General features: G+C 42.5%; 2 protein-coding genes across 2 annotated transcripts; one reads left to right on the top strand and one right to left on the bottom strand.

The window, feature by feature from the left end:
• Window positions 1-366: 366 nt before the first annotated feature.
• asb7 (ankyrin repeat and SOCS box containing 7) lies at window positions 367-10991 on the bottom strand. Its single transcript, XM_029113782.2, has 6 exons — window positions 10692-10991; window positions 9707-9798; window positions 9231-9336; window positions 8949-9102; window positions 6133-6738; window positions 367-3106 (listed from the first exon to the last, which is right to left on the bottom strand). The coding sequence occupies exons 3-6, from the start codon at window positions 9315-9317 to the stop codon at window positions 2967-2969; spliced, it is 987 nt and encodes a 328-aa protein (XP_028969615.1). The 5' UTR covers window positions 9318-9336; window positions 9707-9798; window positions 10692-10991; the 3' UTR covers window positions 367-2966.
• Window positions 10992-11233: 242 nt separating this feature from the next.
• Window positions 11234-17875, top strand: lins1 (lines homolog 1). The gene is made up of 6 exons (XM_010876725.4): window positions 11234-11836; window positions 11934-12023; window positions 12176-12317; window positions 14732-15340; window positions 15673-15844; window positions 16291-17875. Exons 1-6 carry the CDS (start codon window positions 11498-11500, stop codon window positions 17231-17233), a joined length of 2295 nt encoding a protein of 764 aa, XP_010875027.3. The 5' UTR covers window positions 11234-11497; the 3' UTR covers window positions 17234-17875.
• The last annotated feature ends 2013 nt before the right edge of the window (window positions 17876-19888 follow it).

Below are 19888 nucleotides of genomic sequence, written 5' to 3'. Positions count from 1 at the left end.
AAAACAGATATGAAAATACCAGAGAAAACTCTGGCAAAACAGGTTCTGCTCGCTGATGGGAAACGACTTATTTGGGACCTGACCATTTCAATACTAACAGAAATATGTTGTTCAGTTTATGCTACTGTAGCTCCATTCAATCCTGTTTCAGGATTAAAATGTCCAGTGAAGCTATTCAAACAACAATAACCTAACGAGTGTCCAACCTTTTGCTACTAGCATTAAGTCATGGTTATTTTTCCACTGTCAAAATTAATGGAAAATGGCCGTATTGTCAGTCGTCAGCTATATTTCCCACTACATTACCAATTCATGAATCTATAATAAGCTGCCTCACACGCCTCTCCTTTCAGACAAAGCACAACATTGAGAATATCATGGTTTGTTTATTAGCACAGTTTTACATTTACAAATCTGCATATTATGTACATTCAGTAGTTGATGTTGCCGGAAGACTTATTTGAGAGCCATATAGGAGAGATCGGGATTTCTTCCTGACAATGTTATCTGACTGAGAAGATCTCCCCCTGGTCAGATACCACAGTCCAGACAAACCACCTGGATCAGTACCACAAGGCTCTGCGTTGACATTATCCCTAGCTACACATCTGGGATCAGTTTCCCATTCCTAATTCTAGCCTTAGACATCAGTGGGGATCTGATCCAAGATCATCAACTAGGGGCAAATTCACCCTACTCCCACCCAACATAAGACATTTATGAACTGTTCCCTGACTGTAAAGACACAAAGTCTATTGAAATCCCTCCCCAGGCTTGTGGAGGCACACAATTCGGGGTAATGTTCATTAGGCAATAAAGAAAAGACAACTGACTCAAACCAGGAGGGATTATTAGGACTTGTCCATAGAAACACTGACTTTTTAAAGGTTATGCAGCAATTGTTTTTTTTTTGCTTTCCATTGCATGCCCTAATGAACAAAACCCAGAGTACGCTGCAAATCACATTCAACACTTACTTCCTGCTCAATGTATATAACCAGTCTGTTATACAAAATGGTATCAAAATGGTATCCAAAAATCAGAGGACGTGACTTTGGGCAGGCGACATATTTTTACAGAAGGAAAAACTTAAGAGAATTCTGTTGTCTAAAATTCATTGATTTGGACTGATAGTTTTTTCCAGACTACATGACCTGTATTGTAGTCATGGTCTACAACCCACATATCCTGTCCAGGTCAGGTGGTCAGGCAAAACTCTATGTCTATGACCTGAACAAATGATAAATTGTGACTCCAATCATATTTAAAGCTGATCAACGCACATTAACATTTTCAAGAGCGGACAGGAAGGCAGTTGGTTTTAAGGAATCTAAAAGTATACAGAGTTAATAAAGCCAGCTCTTATTTTAAAACCAAAATGTCTCAGGGAGATAGCAGGACAACTGGCGTTAGACCCAAGCACAGTTAAAAATTAAACAACATTGCATCAGCAAGAGAAAGATACAACATCTCTGTTAAACAAAGGACATCATAGCGGTTTTCGATAGTGGGGCAAAAACTATACAAACACTGTCATGGAAATCATGCACCAAAAAAATCCTATGAAAACACCATTCATCAGGATCAGAGACTGATTCATACTTAACTTTCATGTAGTCTTAGAAGACAAATATGATTTGAACGCAGGCGCATCAACACTTTTATTTTATTACATACAATGACAACGTTTTTTTATCAATTGGATTGGACATTTTTTTTAAAACATACATTTCCTTTTGTAAAACCATTGAATTCAACCAGGAATTCATAGTATGGTCTTCAAGAACAGATATTTTTGTAAGTGTAAGCTGTGGCGATCCCATTTCAACAAAAATCTGTTCAGTCCCCCGTAAGTAAAAAAAACTAAATTGATTTCAAGTTGATGTAACTAAATCTCTTAAATTTAATCTTCACTCACACACTCACTCGCACACACACACACACACCAATATATCGGTCACAAAAACACACAATACTTTAAGAATACAGGAGATCATTGCTTAAATAATTCTAGAAAAATATCTTCTGTACATATATGACAATTATTTACATGTAGTTTTTTAGTATGTGAATGTCTGTACATAGTATCCAGGGCAGACTGACATTACCAAGCTATGCTGGATGACTCAACTCATGAAGATCTACTGTACATGTGACAAACTCCTCTCTCCGAACATACTCCTTTGTATCAGGTATCGCTACTGCCTGAACTCTTCGATCAATCAACTTTGAATTGGTCTCCTTTAGTCAACTCAAACATGTTTATTTGAGGTAACACAACACTGAGCTTTTGTAATACTTGAATAGTTAAAGGGTTTGATAACAGACAATTTGATATTGTATCGTAAGATTCCCTTTCTTTTGCAACTGTGGGCACCAAAGTTTGACACTTGTGTTGACAATGAAGCATAATGGAATCCACTTTGCTCTTTTTCCTTTGTTTAACATTGTTAACCAGAGGGGAAACAATCTTGGCATCTCAGTGAACACCAAACAGGAAGACTAAACATCCACAAAACAAAGCAAAATCAATGGCATAATTTGGACTGAAATTTAACATGAAACCTACATTATGGGTAACATAACAGCAACAAGAAGATGGTCGTATTTCCATCAGAACAAGTTTTATACCACAAGACGTACTACAACAGCACCACCTGGTCAACCATACACTGCGACTGAAGCCTAATTGAAACACTGACATCTTTCCCGCTGATCCAATTCGGTCGTCAATCCAATTGTGCTACTAACATGATCAGAAGACTGGAACGATAAGATACATGGCCTGCTCCATGAAGACCACGTGTGTAACTGATGTTCCAAAACCTGGGTCACTTCTCCATCCAGGCTTCAGACAAAGGTGGCATAACGCTTGCATAGTCCTTGGATGTTTTAAGGAGAGAAACAACGTTCTCTGTCAGCCTGGTTCGGGGGGTGGGGGGTCGTCTATAAAAAGCTTTTTGCTGTCACACATTATCAAACTTGTGTTTTAAGTAGTCTTTCATGACCTTGGCAATTGGCAGATCCTCTAGACACTTCAAGCTCTGGAGCCCTATGGAATGTCGGATCCTTATCCGACACATATCTTGCAAAGTCCTGGGTTGTCCTATTAACACAGAAATGAAAAAGACAACACATTTGTTAAAAACACTGAAGTGGACAGTTGCTCTGCATAAGCTGACAGTAAGCTCCATGCTTCTACAACTGTGTTTGGGTGGAAAACAAGAAGTTAAGTGTTTACGGAACGTATTACAGAATGAGGATGTAAATTGAACTGTCTAAGATTGTACTGCCCACAAGACTGGTGGTCACACTGTTGCAGTTGAGTATGGATGAATAAGACACGCGTGTCAAGTGGTTTCATTTTGCTTGTTTCACTTCATGAAATTAGGCCGTTTGACCCAGAATCAAAGAGCAACTAGAAGCATATCAGTTCAACTTCAAACTAAAACAGATTCCAGAGCTCTTAAATGCTGAGTAAGCAAGCTTTCAATTTCACTATCCATTCTGGCTTTCTACTCCTCTGGCAGTTATCAAAGGCAACCAAACTTCAATAAATGTAGTTTTGCATGGACAATACACAAACACCACATCAGTTAAAGTGCCACTGTTTCATCTACAGTCCTTGGGCAGAATAGTTCACCCAAAACCCTCTTATTGGCTGTTTTAATAACCATGAAAAAAATGAATTTGCACTCAGGAATTTGGGAGTGGGAGTGTTGCGTGTCTAATGGAGCTAAACCAGCCTCCCTTTTCATTGCACTCCCCATAGCACTCTATTCCGTCATCCCTCTGCCATGGGAAGGACCCACAACCAGCTAGGGACATCATAAAAGTCAATGCTCAGCAGAATGTCCAGTCTACTGTGACCACCACTGTTCTGTTATGTCCCCCTCTTCCTCTGTTCCAACTGTCCCCACAACCATTAACTCGTCTTCCTCCATTCCCTACTGTCTGCACAAATATTCCCTCTTCTTCCTCCATTCCTACCATCCCCACAGCTATTCTGTTCTCTCCAACCATCACCATAAGTAGTTTCCTGTCCGTCCATCTCTCCAGTGTAAAAAACATAATGTCCTGTTTTTAATCCCTGCATCTTGCAGTCACCATAATCACTGTCTACCAGTCCTTCTAACCACCACAACGTCCTGCCTTCTTGCAGTCCTTAAGACCACCACCACAACGTCCTGCCTTCTTGCAGTCCTTCTAACGACCACAACGTCCTGCTTTCTTGCAGTCCTTAAGACCACTACCACAACGTCCTGCCTTCTTGCAGTCCTTAAGACCACCACCACAACGTCCTGCTTTCTTGCAGTCCTTCTAACCACCACCACAACGTCCTGCCTTCTTGCAGTCCTTAAGACCACCACCACAACGTCCTGCCTTCTTGCAGTCCTTCTAACGACCACAACGTCCTGCCTTCTTGCAGTCCTTAAGACCACTACCACAACGTCCTGCTTTCTTGCAGTCCTTCTAACCACCACCACAACGTCCTGCCTTCTTGCAGTCCTTAAGACCACCACCACAACGTCCTGCCTTCTTGCAGTCCTTAAGACCACCACCACAACGTCCTGCTTTCTTGCAGTCCTTCTAACCACCACCACAATTTCCTGCCTTCTTGCAGTCCTTAAGACCACCACCACAACGTCCTGCCTTCTTGCAGTCCTTCTAACGACCACAACGTCCTGCTTTCTTGCAGTCCTTCTAACCACCACCACAACGTCCTGCCTTCTTGCAGTCCTTAAGACCACTACCACAACGTCCTGCTTTCTTGCAGTCCTTCTAACCACCACCACAACGTCCTGCCTTCTTGCAGTCCTTAAGACCACCACCACAACGTCCTGCCTTCTTGCAGTCCTTAAGACCACAACCACAACGTCCTGCTTTCTTGCAGTCCTTCTAGCCACCACCACAATTTCCTGTCTTCTTGCAGTCCTTAAGACCACCACCACAACGTCCTGTCTTCTTGCAGTCCTTAAGACCACCACCACAACGTCCTGCTTTCTTGCAGTCCTTCTAACCACCACCACAACGTCCTGCCTTCTTGCAGTCCTTCTAACCACCACCACAATGTCCTGCCTTCTTGCAGTCCTTAAGACCACCACCACTACTTAGAAACAAGAACCAGAGCATTTTGCAACATCTCCCCATGTCACTGGCCTATTGGTGTATGCGACAAATAAACCGGATCATGAGATTCATGGTGGCAGCTAAAGCCTTGGACGGAACTACATTGGACTGCTCTATGCTGAGCGCCCAACTCACCAGAGATGGAACCGACGTGACAGTGATACATTTACGGCATAATATACAATGCACTTCCTGAGAGCTGGGTGCCAATCATCCTCCCTTTTAACGAGGCCTTAGCTGCAGCAGATGAGTTAATCCACTGAGATGGCCAGTGTAATCCATCTCACTGATCGTTCTCTACGGTCGGGATGAATAGGGAGGTCTGACTTCACACGGCTGTCAGTCTGAAACAGAGCGGACCAGGTCTTTGTCCCCAACGGCACCCTATTGGCTACATGGCGCGCGGCTTCTGAGCAGAGCCCCCGAGGGGGAACAGAGCGGGAACAGGGTGCAGTTGGGGACGCGGCCCGGGAGCTCTGTGATATCTCCATATCAAAGTACAGTGAGAATCACAGTGGAATGCGGCAGGGCATTGTGCCACCCTAAAATCATTACTGCTTCAGGTGATGTTGCCCCCCCCCCCCACACCAAACCACCAACAGTCGATTGTTGTACAGATGGAACAGCGGTCGTTATAAAACCTTGTGTTGGCAACGGCACCCTTCCCACTGTACGTTTATTCAGTTCCTTCACACGTCTCAACTTACCGATAGGCCTCCAAACCCTTTTGTGTGCCAGGCTTTTCCATTGCCCCACCCTGTTTAGACGTTTCTATTAACGCTGATAGAAAGTGCTGCAGTGCTTGACTGGTATGATTCTGTAGAAATAAATATAAATGTACCAGAAACCCCCCCCCCCATATTAACCACAGCACGTTCTTTGCCAACTAAAAATACAGTTGACATATATCTAACTGAACTTTGGCTGTCAGTGGGCCCGATTTCGGTCGGCGTGATAAAAGACCCTAGAGGAAACGCCAGCCATTCCCAGCCCCAGACTTACTTGTGACCTCCTGTAGGAAGTCCAGGCAGGGTCGGCTGATGCCTGACATGCTTGTGGACACCGCCACGGGCGTCTGGCCCTCGTAGTTCCTCGTGTTGGTGTCGGCGCCGTACGCGTAGAGCATCTGGGCGCACAGCACATCGTCCCTCAGCGCCGACAAGTGCAGCGGCGTCTGCCCGTCCTCCAGTCGCCCCAGGTTGGTGTCGGCGCCCCGCTGGAGGAACATGCGACAGTAGGAATGGTTCCCCTTGATGACTGCGTAGCGCAGCAGGAAGCCGTTCTGAATGTCGATGTTGGCGCTGTGGTCCAGCAGGATGCGCACGCAGCTGGAGCGCTCGCGGATAATGGCCAGTTGGAGGGGCGTGGTGCCCTTGTCGCTGAGGGGGTCCACCTCGGCACGGAACTCCAGTAGGAGGCGCACAAACGAGTCCCGTCCGTAGTGGGCGGCCACGTGCAGCGGCGTCCAGCCGTCGTTGCTCTTGGCGTTTATGATGTCGCTCCGGAAGTCCGACTCCAGCATGAGGCGGGCGATGCGCGCTCGGCCATGCATGGCGGCGTAGTGGAGCGCGGTGAAGCCCCCGATGAAGTCCTTCACAGTGGGGTCAGCTGGGGCGGGGGGAAACAGGGGTAAAAGGGGGGACGCAGTTTTAGAGGCTCTCTGTTATTAAAAGAAAAGCCCCCCCCCCAAGCAAAAACAAAACTGACAGACTTCACTCGCATTGGTTCCACACAACAGGGTGAGAGAGAGCCCGGAAAAACAAGACGCAAAAAAAAACAAGATACATAGAAACAGCAAGAGAGTGGATGAAAGAAGACAGGACGGGTAGGAGGGAAAGGATGGATGATTAAGTGACAGCAGCATAATACAGATTAACGCCCGCTGTGGTGTGGCTGGAAAGTGGGGCGACAGAGGTCGGTGCATTAGAACAATTAGCATCAGTGAGACGTTTGAGTGTGAAAGAGGGGTCATGGGTCAAGTCCTGCTATTTCAATTAGCCAAGCCCCAGAGTGGTGGTAATGACCACATCAGTGTAGGCTAGGACCTAGGCTAAGTCCACCCAGGGGAATGTTTCATTCAACTGCCTGGTTATTCAACGTGACTCCATCAGGTAGGCTACATGACTGACCAGCAAAGACAATATGTGGTTCAGATTCCCTTAGACAATCAACTCAAGGGTTACATTCTCTCTTGCTTTGTTGGTGAGAACCAGTCAGACATTTCACCAGTCAGACATTTTCTTAACAAAATACTAACAAAATCAATCCCTGGCTTGTTCAGTGAACTCTTCAAAGAAACACTTTGAGAAATCGTGAATACAGCACCCCCTGGACTTGATTTTGATCAGACTTGTTACAGTTCACACATTGCCGCGTGAAGACAATACTCCATCGGGCTCACAAATAACTTTGCCACAGTTCAGGCCATAACCCAAACATTGGTTAAGACCACCAAAGTGTTTTAAAATAAATAATTACTATGGAAACATTAAGTGAGCATAGACATGATGGTCCAATCATGCCGTCACCTTGAGGCAAGCACATCTATGCCAGTGTGTTGTGTACTGACAAAAACATCAATGGATTCAGACCTCATATCAGCTTACCATCAACCAAACCTAACTTTAAATATCAGTGGGGGAAATGCTACGCTGACCCCAGACCAGTGTGTAGGGGGCAACCTCACCCCACTGAGTGTTAGATTACTCTGGAAGTGAAGCTATTGAAGAGGCTATTTCCCTGGTAATATACTGCCATCTATAGGCCAGAAGTTAAAGGGGAGATTGTGAATCAGTTTGCAGCGACCTGGTGCACCAATGTTAATTAGTGCCAATCTCAAACAAAATGTGGAAGGACAATCATAATGAACAAATGGGTGTAAAACACTGATGTAAATCTAACTTCACATACTTGAATGCACCAACTGTAGATTGACCTGAATGGTTGAAACTGAAATATCAAATACCCTTGCTGTGTCATGAGTAAAACCCTCTAAAGTGTGAGGGCGTGCTGCAGTGGATGTAGGACTGCTGCGCAGAGGATATGCTAGCCCCCACAGGGACACAAAAATGTTCAACTTTCTTCACGCTACACTAAATATATAGTTGTTTTTGCTCGGGGCGGCAGGGTAGCCTAGTGGTCAAGAGCATTTGGCCGGTGAATGCTGGTTCTAATCCCGGAGCCAGTAAGGAGAAAACCCACACTGTTCTGTCCCTGAACAAGACAACCAAACTGCTCCCACACTGTTGCTGTAAATAGACATGTTATCATCTAGACCTGGGGGGACAAGGTTTTGCTAATTTATCATATAGCCCATGTATAAAAAAGTTAAACAACTTGCAAGGGAATGCATTTTAAATCAAAGATCAGTGTGCACATTTGTTGATAATATTTTGAAATTTTTTTAGAAACGGGAGAGCTATGGCCTCAACACAACAGAAGGTGGAGGCCAACATTTCAAGAGGTCTTTGAGAAACGATTCAGGTAAAACATTTGTTAATGACTTAATGGATCAGTTTTGGATTTTGGAACATGCAGACAAGCCAATACGTAGACAAATAGCACAGAATTTAATTTAAACTAAAACAATAGAATTCAGGGGGATGTTACACATTTAGAAAATAGTGGCAAAAACACTTTATTTCTGTTTCATGGAGTTTAGAACTCCATTGAACACTATCATATTAGAAAGAATAAGCTATTTGCATGTAAAAAGTTGGTTTTGTTGTTAGGGCACTCGATTTTTTAGTGCTGCCAAAGAAAGATGATGGAGACAACATGTGACAAGGGAGAGCTCCACATTCCCCCCTTGTATTTACCTCCATGCTCCAGGAAGACACGGACACATCTCTCCTTCCCCTTGGCAGCGGAGAAGTGGAGCAGGGTCCACCCATTGGCGTCGCGGATCTTGGGAGAGTAACCTTGCTCCAGCATCTTCCGGACGGTGTACACATCCCCTGCTGCCACTGCAGCCTGGAGCAAAGACGGTACAAACCAAAAGTGGCGATCACACTTGCGAGCATTCGTCTAGCATAAGCAGTCATTTACCAGTGGGTCACAATAATGGTGGTGTGTACTCTCTTGCTATTAAGTGTCTTTGCCTGTATCTGCAGCTCCTCTTGAAGCTCTGGATTCCTTCTACAGTGATGGTTCAGCATCCTGTTACATCTCGTAAGGGGAGGGGTCATCCACACACAGGCCTCTTATCTGGAGGGGAGACAGTGGACAGAAAGTTTCACTTCATTTCGATTATAGTTTGGTATAGCTAGGCCAGCATTCTGAAGAGCGTACAGGATCAAGTTGCATTCTGATTACTGGTACAATAAGCTTAATTATCAATAACATTTCTCCATTCATCTAATTCTCTGGGACTTAAAGCTGTTGCACAATTTTGTAATAGCACACATATAAACAAAGCAAGGGCTAAGGGCTTGAACTGAAGAGGTATTTATCATGCTTCACAGGTACCAAGGAGAATGTCCACTGCTAATACCCCATAAGTAGGTTTACCAAAACCTTTATGGACTCGAAAGCATTTCCATACTGATACGGTATTTAGAAAGCAGCAAATGTTTACCTTTTGTTGAGACAATTATGTCGTTAGGACAATTTTCATTTGTCTGCAACAGTAGGACGGTAAGTTATGAACTCAGATGGGTTACCACTGACCTTCAAAAAAAAAAAAGACAATTAAATACATCTGTTTATATTATCCACTACTAAAGGACTGAAAATCAATAGGCTTATTAATCACAATGATAATCTTTACGACATAAACAAATAGTCGTAATCAACATTCTACATAATTTAACGTCGCTATACCTGCAGCCAGCTTCCATCTAACATGATGCCGGTATTGTAGTTATTTAGCTAGTTACTAAATGTTCTGTGTGAGAACACGAAGGCTGGTACTAGGACAATCGCTTATAAAACGATATAATTCCAGCTAGCTAGCTAATAGTACGTTAGCTAGTACTATATTTGGAAGGTCAGTTGCTGCCGTTGTCATTAAAATGTATGACATACCTGTACTGGCAGCTAGTTACAACAGGTATAGTTATATGAATTAAGATTAGACTTAGTGTATTTTCGACAACGTTAGTCACAATTATTCAAACCTTAGCTAACTGTAGCCACTGGCTAACTGCTAACTACCTATACAGTACCACTCGAACAATGGAATGTTAGCTAGCCTTAGCTCTTTCAATCCCAACTTGTTCCACACCCTTCGAACTTGTTTGAGTGACATAATGTAATCTGCATGACCACAAACTATGTATGATACAATATTACCAATGTTTTGATATAGCTACATTGCCAGCAATACATTAAGTGTGTACACTTCAGGAATACAATCATTGCTATTTTACAGTTGGTTAGCAAATAGCTACATAGCTAGCCTGAAACGTTCCCCAGTTTTCAAGCCATCAGGTAATCAAGAGTTTTAAAACGTGTAACAATTAAATAGCTATGAATACATATGCAGAATATCGGGAATGCAATTATATTTCAATTAAACAAAATAGGTGTTAGCTAGCTTTCATAATTCAATGCATTCTTACTTAAAATACGAAGATATGGCTAGCTAGCAGGCTTGCTAGCCATACTCCACCGATGCGAACCCCCAATTTCAACGGGGTTGTTTTAGCCAATCAGGCTCCAGAAGCAAATAATTTGAGCTGTCAAATAAGCACCCTGATGCAAATCTAAATTGCACCCGCAAACATTTATAAAACTAAATGGGTTGCATGTTAAGTAATATTTCAAACGAAGTAATTACAGATTTGTATGGCTATTACTCTTCTCTGTGTTGACACAATGGAAAAAGTGAACGCTTTTAAACATCTCTAGTAAACGTTTGACGAGTTTGACGTTATAACAGGCTATACTTCCTTGTTCATTCACGTGGTACTTTATGTACACAATACAACTAAACTTGAAATGTATACATTTTATTTTTTATTTGAATTTTATTTATACATATTTGAATGTACAATACATTATTTGCAGATAGTATTAAATACACATTCTACAGCCTAAATCCCTGTGCACTATTATATTTTTTGTGATGTATCCGTACATTAGACATAAAACTACAACTCCCTGCATGCAACGCAAATCAAACAGGAAAAGATGGTTGTAGCCTTAGTGTTTCTTTTTGAAAAAGGTAAACGAAAGGCGTTAGGCGTACAGAATACATTGTAACTCTTGTCTTATTGAACGTATGGCAACGTAATGTAATTAATTTGAAGTATGATTAGTTAAGTGTTATCGTGGCCGAAATCGAAAATCTACGGAACTGTTTTTCCTCTTAAAGATTGACCACTGTCAAGTCCCTCGTGAACACTGAGGACCAAACTGCGTTGAAATGACTGACTGCTTTCGTCTCATAAATGATGCTTACAAAGGTTTATTGGCGAAGGCATCACCCAGCAAAAGTAGCCATGAGTTAGCGTCCTGCATGTTCAAATGTGTATGTGAACTGAGAACTGATGATTTTCATTCTCAGCACCAACCCAGAGAACCCTTAATGTTCTTAGAATATTCTAAGAACCCAGATAAGATCGAACTGGCTTGTCTTGTGTTGACCTTGGTTAACAAAATTAGCACCACGCTGACATCTCAAGAATTACCTCAAGAAACTATCCTTTATTTCAAAGCTGTCTCAACAGAATTATTCCAAGATATGGATTTTATGTCCAAGCTTGTGAGTTTGCTTTCATCCAGATGCTTAAATTGTGGCATTATTTTGTCCTTTGTCACGGCTTTTGCAGTCTTTTACATTGTGTTCCAACTTTCCTCAGGTTCATCTTTTTAGCTGCAAAGACAGGTTGCTGTCTCATCTTGCTGCAATGAGTGTTTCATCTTACGTTCTTTTTGAACTACGTTGTTTTGTGAGTATTGAGATCATCATCACTTGTGTGTTAGGCTCACATTAGGTGACTTTAAGCTCTTGGCTTGATATCGTTTATTCCGGCCTGACACATTTTCAGGTAATTTCAAACCGTTGATGACAATAACATTGTGTTCTTTCATCCCTTCCTAGAATTCTCTCAACCAGATTTGGGAACAGAAGTGCTTGCAAGTGCTCCAAAACCGTTGCTATGGCATTGAACTGGATGCGTTCATGTGGTCACTTACCACTGTTCTGAAAGCATTTCTAAAAAAACCTGCTGAATATAATCTGGGTATCTAAACATTTTACATTTTGTCATTCACTTTAGGAGATGCTTTGATCCAGAACTACTTATCGGACCAGTTATGGTTACATTCCTTGCTCAAAGGCAACACACTGTCACCTTGTTGGCTTGGGGATTTGAACATGCAATCTTTCGTTTACTGGATCTAATGCTGTTATCACAAAGATATTTTCAATTCATACCACAAATCATTCATCCCTATATTTAATTGAAAATAGTACAAAGACAACATATCAAAATGAGAAATGTTACGGTTTTTGGAAAAAGATTTTGGCATTTGATCCCAGCAACACATTTCAAAAAGTTGGGACAGGGGCATGTTTACCACTATGTTGCATCACATCTTCTTTTAACAATACTCTATAAGTGTTTGGGAACTGAGGAGACAAATTGCTATAGTTTTTAAAGTGAAATGTTTTCCCATTCTTGCTTGATATAGGATTTCAGCTGCTCAAAAGTTCAGCCAGATGATCCCTCTCCTCTTTAGTCCGGAGGACGCGGTGTCCATGATTCTCAAAAATAATTAAGAATGTAGATTAGTTAGACCACAGGACAGTTTTTCAGTTCACCTCAGTACATCTTAAATGACCTTAGATCCAGAGAAGGTGGCGGCAGTTCTGGGTCTTCTTTATGTATGGTTTCTTTGCATGTTAGAGTTTTAACTTGCATTTGTGGATGCAGCGTACTGTGTTCACAGTCAATGGTTTTCGTAAGTGTTCCTTACCCCATGCAGTGATTTCCATTACAGAATCGTGTCCGTTTTGAATGCAGTGCCACCTTAAAGATCACGGCCATCCAATAAAAAATGTTGTCACCTTGCAGACAGTATAGATTTTCGTCCCTTACAGACACAGATTGCTTCGCATTCTCTGAATCTTTTAATGGTTTTATGTACTGTAGATGATGACATCCCGAAAGTCTTTGCTATTTTACATTGAGAAAAACTTTTCTTACATTTTTTGCACTATTTGCCCATGCAGTCTTTCACAGAGTGGTGAACTCCTCCTCACTTCTGACTCACCCATCTTCTCTTGAATGATCCTTTAATACCCAATCATGTTACTCATTTTAATCATGTTTAAAAAAAATTCTGCCATCAAATTCAAAGTGGGCTTATTTTTCAAGAAACAATTACATTTCTCAGTTTTAACATTTTATATTTTGTCTTTGTACTATTTTCTATTGAATATAGGGTTTAAATAATTTGCATTCTGTTTTTATTTACATTTTATTCAGAATCCCAGCTTTTTTCAAAACAAGGTTCTATTTTCCAAATGCCACACTATTTAACATCTCCTTTTCAACCTTGAAGATGATGGCCTGGGCTTACCCATGACACTGTTCGTTGATTTGAGATTGTTTGGCTTTGGATGTTTGGAGTATTTTTCCTTTGAGGTGATGTGTACATTCTTTTCAGCCTCCCTTTCAGTTCGGGCAGGATTTTATTTAATGTTAACAGCCACCAGCCAAGCATTGCTTATCAGTCAGAAACACCGGTCATTCTTAGTTTTCTGGGTTGCGTCCGAAAGTTGGCTTTTTGCCATATGCTACAATTGCCAAGGAGCAAATTGGACTGTGAGGTGAAAACCTTCATTTTTTACCATAAAAGTGTCAAAGTGTCTAATCTCTTAAATGTCACTTATTTTAACTACTTTATATACAAGACAAAACGATTTACTACATGAAAACTTTTAGTGACTTGCATTTACAAACCCTGCTCCCTGTTGCACCAAGATGAATGATTTTGATCACTAATGCAACAGGCCAATTCATTGTTCATACCACGTTACCACTGACAGTGGTACACATTTCTAAATGTTACATATTTAATTGGTCTTGAAAAGACTAACCAAAGGCACCCCTGCATGCAAGATTAGCTCTCCAAAAGCTTTACTGCATGTTATCCATATTTCTGTAGAGTACTTCATAGGCCAGATTTGCAGTTGCAATTTAAATAATTTATTCATTGATATACAGCAGCTATCTTGCTTGCAGAAATGATAACAGAGCGCAAAAGGAAAAGGCCATTTGATCATGTCTGTGCAAGGCCAGATGTTAATAAAGCCTGGAATTTGTCACAGTTCAGTGGAATTACCAAACAGCAAGAGTTGAACTAATGTCAGCCCTCAATCACTTTGATCCACTTGGGCACCAAAAATCTATCCCGTCTTAGGAATATCTAGTAGCAACCCTTGTCCATCTTTGTATGTAGAATAACATTAGGTGTTTCAGGTCATGGACAAAATGTTGGCATTGATCACTGTTAGGTGTCTTTAAGCCAGTGTAAGGTTATGGATATACAGTATTTCTACATAGTCCTTCTATTCTACCTACCAAGGCTTGTAAACACCTAGGTTTTTCCACAGTTTAATATGGGGTTTTTCCTTTCTTTTCCCCCTCAGGAACTTTGGAGGAACTTCTTGCTGCCTTTGACCCAGGTCTCACTGCACTTTACACCCAGCTTCTTCCTCAAGAGAGAGATGGCCAGGGAGACTCTGCCTCGGACGTCAGTTGCAGCACAGTAGATTGGGCTACAACTCTGAGCACCCTCCTTAACTTGCTGGAAGTGCTCACTGCAGCCAGGTTCAAACTAAGTGCTGCTAGCGTCCGTCTCACCAGTCCAAGGCTGTCCCTCATACAGGCATCTCCTCTGCTGCACGTGGTCGACTCCCACGTCAACTACTTTGTTAAAAAACAAGTGCTGCTGCTTCTGAAGAGGACTCTCCTCTACAAGGCAGGCGAGGACATGGCTTTGGCCGAGATGTCAGCCCCAGCGTATGCGCATGATCACATGACCAGTGACATTCATGCCCTGGCTGATGGAGTGCTGCAGGCGGTGCATGCCAATTGGTTAAAATGTGTTCCGGTTAAATCAGCTGCCAGTTCATTTGGAGGAACAAGCCTGTTGAGGGGCGGGAGCATTACAGATTCAGATCATGTGATGCTGAGAGCTGTGAGTCTTGTCGTGCTCAAGTCGGTGGAATACAAAATCCAGTCGGCTGGTACAAAAGGTAATGAGGACCATGTAACCTTTGGCTCCTATTCAGGTTTTTACCTTAACACATTTCTAAAGCTCAAATGATCATTAAGAGTAAATCATTGAATTCAATAATGACAATGGAAGTGATCATTCAACCAGATGTGTGCTTTGCACAGTTCATACAATAGGGGGCAATCTTTCCCAACGCAACGCCTAAGAATGCCATGTCTGCCTCAATAAAAAAGATTTCTCAGAAGCCGCAACCACAAATCAAGGATCAGACTATCCTGCAGAAAATCCAGCCTTAATCGTTATGGCTGTTCTGACCTTCAGTCAGTGACTGGAGACTTCTGTCTTCCCCAGGTTGTTCCACTGATGTCTATGGCTGCCTGAGTGCCTTGCTGTTGTTCCTCAGTCAGCATGGGGTACGGCTGGGACGTCACCCCTGCCGCTGGGTGTCCTTGGTGTTTGGAGAGCAGGACGATGACATGATGGAAGCTGCCAAGTCGCTGCTCCTCCTATACCTCCATCAGAGGTGTCGTATCCAATGCATGCTTTCATACTAGTTGTATAGATGATTCATATTAGAACTGCAGTTTTGGAATACTGACAAAATGGCAGAAGCAGCTACTTGCCTTTGACTTTGTGACAAAATCCACGCTGGTTTTCTGTCACATCGTTAGTTTTTTCTGTAATATTTCCCAACTATCGGTCTGCTGTTCTCAACACACTCCGTTCCTGGACTAAAAAGCATCTTCAATGCGGATGCTGCTAAGTCCAATTTATTACAGCTCTGGAAAAAGCTCTCTTAATTTTAATCCTTCTGTTCCTCACTCAAAAACTTCCTTTCCAATAAATTTGGGAAAGGACAGAAAAAGGTACCATGGTCTCTTAATTTTTTCCTGAGCTGCATTTTGTGTCCGTGAATCGAGCCTTTTCACACAACCTAGAGATGACTCCTGTCTGTCTGTCTTTCCACAGAGGGTTCTCTGGCCTGGATGGTGAAGCTGCCTGTACTGCTGGCAGGAACCCCCACTGCCACTTCCTGTTCTTCCTCCACAGTATTTCTTTTGACCACAGCATCCTCCTTGACTTCCTCATCTCCACTGAAACCTGCTTCCTCGAGTATTTTGTCCGTTACCTGAAACACCTCTGTGATGATTGGGACAGCTTCCGTGCAATCTGTCAGAAGATGGATTCATTTGACCAGTGTGAACAGAGCTCCAAGATTAGCTTGAATGTCTGTCAACTAAATAGCCAGAAAGAGGGACTGCAGCAGCAGTCGTCGTCTGTCTCTTGTGGGAGCATGTCTACCTTAAGCCATCATGGCGGTTCAGTTTCCATCTTGGATCCAGAGCCAGCCCAGCGACTGCAGCCCAGCCTGTGTCTGCCCTCATGTAGTACATCTGTTATGGCCTCTCCTCTCCGTCTGGTGGACTACGGCAGTTCAGATGAGTCTGAGACTGAGATGGAGGTTTCCAAGGGCGGATTGGATCCTGGAGCGAGAAGGACAGAGCTAGGAAGAAATCTAGTGCCCGACAGCACCGAGGTGAGAGGGAATGTGGTCTCTGCTAGCATCGGGCCTCTTATGGACACACACATTGGAGACAATGGACATTTGTCCACTCTACAGATTACAAAAATGAAGTGTTCAGTAGAGTCGACTCATAACCCACAGTTCGGAGAGAGCCAGTGGACATTGGACCCTGTGAAGGAGACACCGAGAGATCTCTCCTCAGGCCCAACACATGTTAGGCTAGACAGCAACTCCGTCATTCAGACACACAATAGTGTTACTCTGTGTAGGATGCTTAGGTGTCTCACAGAACTCCGAGTAGTGGTGGACAGGCTGCAGAGGAAGAGTCTTTTCCCTTACAATTCCAAATCGCTCCTGAAACTGCTGATGAAGATTGAAGCTCTGTAATGATGTAATACACTCACTGGCCACTTGATTATGTACACCTATTTAGTGTCTGGTACCCTTTTGCCTCCATTGGTTTGAAGCGTTGCGGATTCAAAGATGCCATTTTGTACTCCACTGTTGAAAGGAGTGGTTTGAGTATTTGTGTCCTTTCTGTTCATCTGAACAAGTCTGGCCATTCTCCTCTGACCTTTCATTAACAAGGTGTTTGGCAATTTGCATTGACAAGCAGGCATACCTAATGAAGTGGCTGGTGAGTGGAAATAAGTTATTAGTTGTTGTTTTTTTTCTAAATCAGTATGAAAATCAGGAATTTTCTAATGTTTTATAAAAATTGTTTCATGAAATGTTTTATTCTGCCTTTTTTATTTCTTGGCTTCCACCAGTATTTGTATTATATTAACATTGGGGATGTTGTGGCTGTATAACATTCTGGAGGTTGTGCCAAATTATCCTGATGATAGTTTACCATAACAATTTCCTTTATTTCCTTAATACATTATCACAATATATTGGCTTCCATACATGACTGACATGTGATATCTCAAGACTCAAAAAGCATTTAAATGGAATTTGGGGTTAACGATGCATCATGCTGAAATAATCTGGCATATATTAAATGAATGTTTACCCATTAGCCAGATGGTTGTTCTACAAAAGGGGTTGTAACACCACACACCTGTTGGACATTGTTTATTAAGGAACACATTGCCCTTAATAACCCATACACTACCATATTTGATTTTCCTTCATTTAGAATTTCTTGAGGAGAAAAATATTTAGAAAGGCAGTCTACCCAATGGATCACTGGTAACAACTTATTAACAAAATGTCCAAATCTCATTACCTCTGCTTGCGCTTCAGTGTCTGCCTACTCTAGAGAAATATCTGGTGTGGTAGGTACCTTACTCTGGTCTGGTCACTCCTAAAGTGAACACTTCCGTTAGCCATCCTTTTCAGTTCTCTGCTGCCAATGGCTGGAACAACTTTCAAAAGATTCTCAAACTTAACACTTAATCAGTCTTTACACCTTTCAAAACAATTTGAGCTGTTACCTGATCACTGCACCTGTGGCTGTTTCCCTGGGGTATAAATATGAGGTTGCATGCTTGTAAAATCTCATTGTCATCCCTCACCATTAGTAAAACCAAAGAGCTGCCAGCTGAAAAGGAGACAGATGGTTGTTGACCTACACAGATGCCCACACAAGTTAAAAGTAAAAAAAAAAAAACAGTTGAAAATACCACTTAGCATAGTCAGGGCAATAATCGAAGAGATTTAGAAGTCTGGAAGAGATGTGAATTTAATGAGAAGAGGACTTGTGTGCATATTGCCCCCACGATAGTGAGTAAGATGACGAGGGAAGAATCCAAGGATAACATTTTCAGAACCCCAATACCTATTGTAATCTTGGGGTTATCAAGTCTCAAAAACTGTTCGACACCACCTCTGTGTTGACAAGCTAAGGGTTGCATGAAAGAAGCACTTACCGAGCCCGAATCATAAATTGCTGTGCCTGAACTTTGACATGCGTTGTTGGAGCTGCAATTGGAATTGCGTGTTGTGGTCAGACAAAAGCTGAACCTTTTGGCCCTGCACACCATCAGCATGTTTTGCAACAAAATGGGACTACATGCAAGGAAAGCACCTAATACTCACAATAAAATATCGTGATGCCCTTCTCAGACTACGAAGTGAAAGGCATAGCACATAACATAGCTTCTGATGCTTAACCCTAATTTTAAACATAATCCCAGTTGTAATCTTTACACTAAACCTAACAAATTGTCCTGTTTTAACATCGTTTAGGGAAATCTGGGTCTCCGTTTACAGTATATTACAAAAGTGAGTACACCCCTCACATTTTTGTAAATATTTGATTATATCTGTTCATGTGACAACACTGAAGAAATTACACTTTGCTACAATGTAAAGTGGTGAGTGTACAGCTTGTATAACAGTGTAAATTGGCTGTCCCCTCAAAATACTTCAACACACAGCCATTGATATCTAAACCGCTGACAACAAAAGTGAGTACACCCAAAGGTGTTGCCACTGGAGTCCTTTTCTACTCCTGCATGATGACATCACGGAGCTGGTGGATGTTAGAGACCTTGCACTACTCCACCTTCCCTTTGAGGATGCCCCACAGATGCTCAATAGGGTTTAGGTCTGGAGACATGCTTGGCCAGTCTATCACCTTTACCCTCAGCTTTAGCAAGGCAGTGGTCGTCTTGGAGGTGTGTTTGGGTTCTTTATGTTGGAATACTGCCCTGCGGCCCAGTCTCCGAAGGGAGGGGATCATGCTCTGCTTCAGTATATCACAGTACATGTTGGCATTCATGGTTCCCTCAATGAACTGTAGCTCCTCATTGCAGGCAGCACTCATGCAGCCACAGACCATGACACTCCAACCACCATGCTTGACTGTAGGCAAGACACACTTGTCTTTGTACTCCTCACCTGGTTGCCACCACACACACTTGACACCATGTTGGACTTCCAGTGACCAGTATGAGGGAGTGTGAGAGCGATGACACCAAATTGAACACACCTGCTCCCCATTCACACCTGAGACCTTGTAACACTAACGAGTCACATGACACTGGGGAGGGAAAATGGCTAATTGGGCCCAATTTGGACATTTTCACTTAGGGG

This window comes from Esox lucius, chromosome 2 (assembly GCF_011004845.1).
Source record: "Esox lucius isolate fEsoLuc1 chromosome 2, fEsoLuc1.pri, whole genome shotgun sequence".
Taxonomy (NCBI): domain Eukaryota; kingdom Metazoa; phylum Chordata; class Actinopteri; order Esociformes; family Esocidae; genus Esox; species Esox lucius.
This window is presented reverse-complemented; position numbering and strand designations above follow the sequence as displayed.